This window comes from Grammomys surdaster, unplaced genomic scaffold (assembly GCF_004785775.1).
Source record: "Grammomys surdaster isolate TR1022 unplaced genomic scaffold, NIH_TR_1.0 125271, whole genome shotgun sequence".
Classification (NCBI taxonomy): Eukaryota; Metazoa; Chordata; class Mammalia; order Rodentia; family Muridae; genus Grammomys; species Grammomys surdaster.
In genome coordinates this window covers 451,823-460,810 of record NW_021620153.1, presented here as the reverse complement: position 1 = coordinate 460,810, position 8,988 = coordinate 451,823, and the positions used below count along the sequence as shown (strand labels likewise).

The following is an 8,988-nucleotide window of genomic DNA, read 5'->3' as shown; positions in this document are numbered from 1 at the left end:
GAGAGGGAGGGAGGGAGGGAGGGAGGAAGGAAGGAAGGAAGGAAGGAAGGAAGGAAGGAAGAAAGGAAGAAAGAAAGAAAGAAAGAAAGAAAGAAAGAAAGAAAGAAAGGAAGAAAGAAAGAAAGCTACAGTCCAATGTTGCTGATTCTCAGACTCAAAAATGCTTAATAGAGAAAAGAAAAAGATAGTGGCAGCTGGGGCACCTGCTATGGAGTGCTAAGGGATTTAAGAGACACATGGAAGCTCCCGAAGGGGTGACACAGTGACTAAAGGGGCATCTGCAGGTCATTCAATAGCTCCAGAACAAGTAAGGAAAAGAAGGGGTGTAGGCAAGTTTTATGGTAAGATGCTTTTCAAATATGAACTCACAAAACTGGAAGGAAAGAGCTCCACACAGAGAATGACAAATCTGTACCCCATGCTGCTGGGTCTGAGCTATCAGACTGCAAGTACAAAAGTTATTCCTGATGACCTGTGAAGTTGCTGGCACAGTGACAGAGATTGTGCAGAAGCAGGTCACTGCTGAATAGGGGCAGCTGGCTACATGCTGCTACTATGGCCTTTGCTACTTGTCCTGCTGGTAAATGGTGAGAGTGGGCAAACCTATGGCACAGAGGTCTTTCCCAGCAGCTGGCACCGAGAACAGGGTGGTGTGTGGAGGCCTGGAGCTCCCAAAGAAACATGCCAGCCCTAGGCTGCAGCGCTGCTGGAAGTCAGAGAGTGAGGGGACAGTGGCTCAACCTGCAGCCTACAAGCTCAACCAGTTATGACTATTTACATGCAGGATGAAATTAGACCAGTATCTATCACTTTGCAAAAACATTAACTCAAATATCTAATAAATCAAATATCTAAGCCCAAAATTGCTAAAAGTAAACATAAGCAATACCCTATAGGATATAGCTGTATAAAAGAATTTTCTGAATAGAAAAAAAATTCTATTTGACAAGAATTAAGGTTAGCAATTGACACATGAGACTTCACAAAACCTAAAAGCTTCTACGCAGCTATATCAATTGAGTGAAGAGGAAACTCAGAGAGTAGGAAAGAATCCTTGCCAGCTTTACATCTCACAGAAGATTAATATCCAGAATACATAAAGAAGTCAAAAAACGAAGAATTTTTAAGCATAATACAGCACACCTGTATTGGTGTGGACCTAGGATCTGGGACCTGGGCACAAAGTTCTCAAAAGAAGAAAAATGACTTTAAAAAACAAGATCTCAAAAAAATAATGTCAGCACCAGCAATTAGGAAAATGCAAATCAAAACAACTTTCAAATATCTTACCTGAATCAGAATTTTAAAAGTCAATAAAGCAGCCAAGAGACAACAAATGATGAAGAGGATGTGGGGGAAAGGGGGCCATCATCAGTCAGTGCTGGCGGAACTGCAACCCAGTCCAGCCACTATGATAACCAATGCAAAGAATGATCAAAAAGCTAAAAACAAACCTACTATATAACCTCACTATACCATTCCTTGTCATATGACCAAAGAACGCAACATCCTACATTCAGCAATGATCATTACTGTTTTATTCACAATAGCTAGGAAATATAAACAATCTATATCATTTATAACCAACAAATGGGTAATAAGAATGTGGTGCATATATACTATGGAATATTATTCAAAAGAAAATATATGAAGAAAGATGAAATAAAACTTTGCAGATAAGTAGATGGTAAGTAGGAAAGATTACACTGAGTGGAGTAACTCAGACCCAGAAGACAACCAAGTCCATGTTTTCTCTCATCTGAGGTTCATAGCTTCAAATGTTCAGGTGTGTATATATAACCTGGTGTAACTCCAGAAATCAGGGATCATGACCAGGGTAGAGGCCTGTGGGAACAATAGAGGAAGAAATAAAAGGAACTTAAGAAATGGGAAAAGGTCCTATTTTAAGATGTAAGGATATAAAAACAGAAGAGAGAGGATAGTAATGTCCAAAAGTCATAAGGAATCATACTATTAGCTGTTTTCTAAATAAATATTTTAAAAACATATTAGTTTCATGTGCAGTGGAGCTGGTAAATTATCTCGGTAAGTAGTGCTTGCCACCAAATATGATGGATGACCTAGCTTGGATTCCTGGGCCCCAGATGGTGGAATGAAAGAATTGACTTCAACCAGCTGTCTTCGCCTCTGCACTTGCCATGGAGGCCCTCCTACCAAAAAGGTTAACAGATAAAGATGTAATTTTTTTCTTTAAAAATTGATAGTGTTTATTTCAATCCAGTAATGCACAGTCAGTTCAACAAATGAAAATCAATAAATGCAATACAGCACACAGAGTTAAGGAGAGAAATCACAAGATCATCTCAGTAGCTGCAGAAAAGGCCTTTGACAAACTTCAACATCCCTACCTGCTATTGGGAATAGAAAGCTATGGGAATGGAAGGTGCATAACTCAACAAACTAAAGACTACAATAAACCTATAAATAATGTGAGGCTAATAGTGAAATTCCAAATACATCTTCTTGGGCTAGTGAGATGGCTCTGTGTGTCAAAGCACTCATGCCTGGCTCTGTATGTTAGAACCCCAGTGGAGGGTGAGAACTGTTCCACATAAGCTGTGAGTTCTAGCTTGTGAGGGTTCGCCCTTACATTGTCTTTCAGCTATTACAGAATTTATTATTTTTCTTTTCTATGTACAAATATTTTTTCTACATGTGTATCTGTGGCATACATGGTTAGAAGAGGGCATCAGATCCTCCTGAAACTGGAGTTTTAAGGACGGTTATAAGCTGCCGGGAGCCCAAGTCCTCTACAAGAACTAGTGCCCTTAAGTACTAAGCTACCTCTTCTCTACTACAGAATTTACAAGTATAACAGAAATCTGTGTTTGAAAAGGACAGATGAAGTGTTTTTACTTAGTGTATTCCTGATTCTTATGGACATTCAGAAAACAAACAAAAAATCGCGACAATTTCTCTCCAAGAATGAACACAATATTGTAAATTTCCATACACCAACTGTACAGCTGGGAAGGTCACATGGTCAAACAAGCCATTATACTACTGTTCTTTCCTCACATGGATGTGTTGTGAAAGTTCCTTCTAAAAACATCTATACCCACAGAAGAGTGCAGTTCTCAGGCAGAAGCAGAGAAGCTCCTTTGTACAAAGGGTGAAGGTGAACTTTGACTCTTATTTGGTCAAAATACAGAGAATAAGTTACTGGTGAGTGAGTGCTCAGTCCTGAACAAGGCAGCAGTGCCCTCCTATCTCCACCCAAAGTTCCAGGGAACAAAAGAGTGGACAGAAATCAACGGCTGAGGAATAAGGGAAGAGTGTCATAAAACACTGCCATCCGGATATGACATTGCCACCGTAACCATGAACACACAACACCTATACAAACATGCACAAGGTTGGGACCTTCAGTTTTTCACAATAGATAGAGGAAGTACCCGTGAGGACATATCACCTCCTAAGTAATGGATTGTTAATTTTTGCTGAAAGAAAATGTACCATTTTCATACATTGTATAGCCACTAGCAGACTAACTGTGCATGTGCACATACACACACACACACACACATCAATAAATAAATGTAAAATGAAAACCTTAAAGAAGGGAAGGAAAAAAAGGAAGAAAGCCAGTCAGTTTGGCCTGTTACCTTCAGATTTATGTTCTTGGGAGACTGGCCAAGGTACCCATAAAAGGATTCTGGGTTGGTCTTATCAGATGTGTGTGTGTGTGTGTGTGTGTTTTAGGAGAGAAAAGGATTCTGCAATAAAGAAACTGAGTCAGAGACCCTACCTTCCTCTGCAAGTTGTTCACTTTGAGAACAGTCATACAGAAATGAGTGTTCTGGGGCCCTGCAGTAGAGCACTGCCTCTGGCGTGACTGCCTCTGGAGTGACATGACTTTGCAGCTGTAATTACACACAGGAGAAAATGAGCCTATTGATTGTCAATCACAGACATGAGGCTCACAAGGCCACCGTACAGGAGTAAGGTGTTCCCAGGGATTGTTAACAGTTAATGGTTAATAAGGGAGAGGACTCAAGGAGGACTCACCCCTCCCCCAAGATCTAGAGGCAGTTAGCAGTTGGTATACTAGGGGCTCAGGAGGCCACGCCCCTTTCCACAAGTATATAGACAGTTAACAGTTGCTGGAGAAGACATGTTTTTCTTCACTCATATTGTTATAACAGACTGGAATGAAGTGGCAGAAACACCCACCTCTACAGGAGCAGACTGCCCTTTAATTAGAACACTGAAGGGCAACAACCTCTCCATTGGAATGGAGGCTGTGGACTGTGGCACAGGGCTTGATTTTGTAAGGTCTGAAGTAGGAAATGCCTGTTAGGGTGGGATCTGGTGGGAAATGTATTGGTCTTAGTTCTGTCTCTGGGGTTTCAGATAAGGATATCCTTGAGCACTGCAATCTGGATTTTAGATAGGAATCATCTTTGCAAGCAGGAATCCTTGAGTATGAAAAGCTTCAACATCAAGATTAGTCACCAAGAGATATTTTTACCCTTTAAGTATAATGTTACCCATGTGCCTGTAAATAACCCCTCATCCACACTTCTAAAAGGAACCCCAGTTAAATTAACCTCCTGACCAACTTAAACTTGAGTAGAATCTCTTCTACTCTATCTCTGGTAAATAGACATTTCTCCCAGGTAAGGTTTATACAAGAGGCTTCCCCCTTCCTGAACTCAACTTATCCCTGCATTGTGAAGCAAATGCAAGCACAGTGATGTCACAGACCATTGTTTCATCCTCTCTTTTTCTGGCCACCCTAGACTTGGCTCAGCCTTTTCTCCTGGCACCCAGAGTGAAGAGGTCCACTTTGTTAAGCAGCCTACGAGGCCACCTGCAGCCATGGATGTCAATGGATATCCAAAGCCCCAGCCCTCCCCTGGGACTCATGGACCTCTTCCCCTGACCTCTAGCACACTCATGGTGGGCAAGAGTCTACAGCAAGATTCCCTCAGTATGGTAGGTGACAGGCTCCCACCAAAAACAGGTGCTGTGGTAATTGACATGGGCACAGGCACCTGTAAGGTAGGCTTTGCAGGACAGTCCCAACCCACCTACACAGTGGCTACCATCCTGGGTTGCCAGCCCAAGAAACAGGCTACCAAGGGCCAGTCGGAGCTGGAAACTTTTATTGGAGAGGCAGCCCGCTCCCGCCCAGAACTGAGGTTGGTGAAGCCTATTCGCAATGGCATTGTGGTGGACTGGGAAGCAGCCGAACTAATATGGCGACACATCCTGGAACATGATCTCCAAGTAGACACTCAGGAGCACCCTCTACTGTTTTCGGATCCACCCTTCAGCCCTGCCACCAACCGAGAGAAGCTAGTAGAAGTGGCCTTTGAGTCTCTGCACTCCCCGGCCTTATATGTGGCATCTCAATCTGTACTGTCAGTCTATGCTCATGGGCGTGTTAACGGACTTGTTGTGGACACCGGCCATGGAGTAAGCTACACGGTGCCAGTTGTTCAGGGTTACAACCTACCCCATGCCATACAACGCTTGGACCTGGCAGGCAACCATCTTACTGCCTTCCTAGCAGAGATGCTCCTGGGCTCTGGCTTCTCATTGCAACAGGAGGACCTGAACTTGGTAGAGAACATCAAACATCATTACTGCTATTTGGCCCCAGATTTCCAAAGGGAACAGGCCCGCCCAGATCAGGAGTGCAAGAAAACCCTGAAGCTTCCTGATGGACGGACTGTTACTCTGGGAAAGGAGTTATTCCAGTGCCCAGAGCTCCTATTCCATCCCCCAGAGATTCCAGGATTGTCACCCATGGGTCTTCCAGCCATGGCTGAAGAGAGCCTCCTCAGGGTGCCTCAGGAGCTACGGCCCCACGTGGCCCAGAATGTGATCTTATGTGGAGGCTCCTCACTCTTCAACGGCCTGGAGGGTCGCTTCAGGGCAGAGCTACTGCATTCTCTGTCCCCTGAGGACCACATAGTGGTGATGGCACAGCCCAACAGGAACCTCTCCGTGTGGACTGGGGGCTCTATTCTGGCCTCCCTGCATGCTTTCCAGTCCTGTTGGGTCCTGCGGGAACAATATGAAGAAAGGGGACCCCAGGTTGTATACCGAAAATGCTACTAACATGGGACAAGGTGGGAAGGGCTGAGGGCAGTAAAGCTTTCTTGGCAAGCAAACTCTGTCATCTTCCAGCTCTATGCCATGTTCTAGAGGTCACTCAGATGACTCATGTTCTCATTAAACCACTTACCCACCCCCAACTTACTCCTCAACTTCAACCCCTCACACCCCTGGGACCTTCTCCAAACATCCCTGACTAGAAATTAGTTCTGTCAACCCACCTTCCAGGTATCTTTAGCCTATCCACCCGTCCATGGCATCCTTCTCAGGTTAAGTAAAGCTCCCAGACACATTTACACATTCCCAAGGTACCTTCAGAATCTGACATACTAATCACAGACACAGAGAGAGAGAGAAGGAGAGAGAGAGACAGATAGACAGAGAGACAGACAGAGAGAGAGAGAGAGAGAGAGAGAGAGAGAGAGAGAGAGAGAGAGGGAGGGAGGGAGAGGAAAGCCCTCCACAAACATCCATGAATTCTTAAGTGCCCTTAGGCCCTTGATATAATTCCTCATCTCCTCCAAACCTTTCCCTCCCGAAAAAACGTCTTCACAAGGTGTTCTACATACCATACCCCAGAATTTTTACTCTACCAGTCCTCCATAACCCTTTTTTCTTATCATTTCCCATACACTCCTTATAGTCCCTTATACTTCTTTCCTTAATTTGCTTCTTGGGAACTTTGTACATGTAGACCCCCCATTTCCCTCCCAGGGTCTCCCAGAGCCAATCTGCCACACCCTCCTTCCAACTTCGGAACTTCTTTTCACAGACCACTGAGTCAGTGCTGCCCATGTGTGCATGAGTGTGGGGCCATCCAGTGTCACAGGCACTCCAACAGGGAATACCCTCTGCAGAAAACTTATTCTCCCTATCCAAAGCTCCTCAGCTTAGGAGGGGGCTCCTCTATTTATCCTGGAATGTTGAAAGGCTTGATATTTCATAGGTCTTATGCAGACAAACACACCAGCTGTGCATTCGTAAGTGCAATGACCCTTATGTATCCTGAAGACATTTTCTGACAGTCCTCCTCAACTTCTGGCTTTTAAGACCTTTCTGCTCCTTCTTCTGCAAAATCCTCTGAGTCATTAGAAATAGTGTGAAGTAGATGTCTCATCTAGGGCTAAGAACACCACATGTACTTGGTCTCTCCACTCTGACCATCTGAAGAGTATTCTTATTGATTGCTATTTATTGCAAAGCAAATCGTCTCTGATGAGGGACAAAAACTGCAGTAACCTCTCAGCACTGGAAGACAGGATACACGGCAGAAGTGTGACAGGATACATGGCAGAAGTGTGACAGGATACATGGTGGAAGTGTGACAGGATACATGGCGGAAGTGTGGGCAACTCACTCCTAGCTGACCGAATACATGCCCTTCCCCTGTTTTCTCCATATTCCACACTTGAATACTAAATCTCCACCCACCACCCTTAGGAGTCTCCCATTAACGACATACTGAAGGATCCCCTAGCACCCAAAACTCATCCCTGAAACTATCCCTTTCTCATCATGATATAGTTCTGCAGACCTCCCCGTCATATTCCTGTAATTGAATTCTCTGGTAACTCATCTCCATCGACTCCCCTCAAATAACACTGAGATCTCAAACTTTAGGATGGCCCTTAGTGCTCAAAGTTGACACCATTGTTTCCACCAGAAACAGTCCTGCATGGCTACCTTACAAACCCCCTCACATTCTCCCAGAAAGACTCTAGACTCCTAGACTTGGGTTGTATTCTGCAATTCAGAGGCTGAATTTGCTGAGCCCATTAATACCTACTAAGCCCTTTTCTGTGTTGTAATCTCCCAACTCCCTCCCCATGAGCCCTCTCCAAAGACACTCTTCTAGAGTCTTCCCCATGTTGAACCCCCAGAACACCCTTCTCTGGAATTTCTACATGTTTTCTGGAACTCACCACAGACCAACTCCCTGGTGCCCTCTTAGCAGCCTAGACTAGGATAGTGATTGGTAACAATGTTCTCAAGAGCAATCCATTAAATTATGTTCCTCATGCAGATGTTCCAAGAGAAAAACACCTGGACACTAGTTCCCTCCACTTGCCTCTACACGTGTCCCTAATGGTCAATTGTGCTAGCCATTCTCAGTCCCATTTCCTTGCACTCATTCATAGTTGATAGCCATCTCTTTAGATTGACAATCTAACTCAGCCTATGACTTCAACATAGCCCCAGGGACTTTCTTTGTTCTGGGACTGTGAGGCCTTTCTGGCCCAACTATGTTCTTGCTAAACAAAAAGTGAGAACTTAGTTCTTCCCATGAAGCACTTGGAGTCCTCTCTAGAGGACTTCTCTAGAGGACTTCTCTAGAGGGCTTCTGCACCAAGTACTCCAGTATGAATTGAAGACAATCAGGATCTTACACAGAAATGGGGAACATGTTGCCATTTGTTATTAAAAATAAACAGATTTCCCTAGATTTTATTCAACTCTGTATTCCAAGCATTGTGGCCTCTCATTCTGTAATGGGCCACTGTCCAGATGCTTACACATATGCCTCGTGTCTCTGTCTACATGGCTGACAGCTTTTGTCTTGTGCTGTGATCATGTATATGTGTGCATGTGAACTAGAGGAGGATATTGGAAGTCCTCCTCTATCCATCTCCACTTTGTTCCTTTAAAACAGCATCTCTCACTGAACCTGGAGCTAGATTGGTAGCCAGCAAGTCTTAATGCTTCTTCCTGTCTGCCCATCCACACCCCTAGCACTGGGGTTTTAGACTAACTTTTTACATGACTCCTGGGAACTGTTTTGTTTTTTTGTTTTGTTTTGTTTTGTTTTGTTTTGTTTTGTTTTGTTCTTTTTGGTTTCTAGACAGGATTTCTCTTTGTAGCCCTAACTATCCTGGAATGCATTCTAGCCTCAAACTCAAAGAC

At 44.1% G+C, this 8,988-nt stretch overlaps 1 protein-coding gene across 1 annotated transcript; it reads left to right on the top strand.

The window, feature by feature from the left end:
- The first annotated feature begins 4,777 nt into the window (after positions 1-4,777).
- On the top strand, positions 4,778-6,143 carry Actl9 (actin like 9). Its single transcript, XM_028785526.1, has one exon. The coding sequence runs from the start codon at positions 4,843-4,845 to the stop codon at positions 6,088-6,090; it is 1,248 nt and encodes a 415-aa protein (XP_028641359.1). The 5' UTR covers positions 4,778-4,842; the 3' UTR covers positions 6,091-6,143.
- Positions 6,144-8,988: the final 2,845 nt, after the last annotated feature.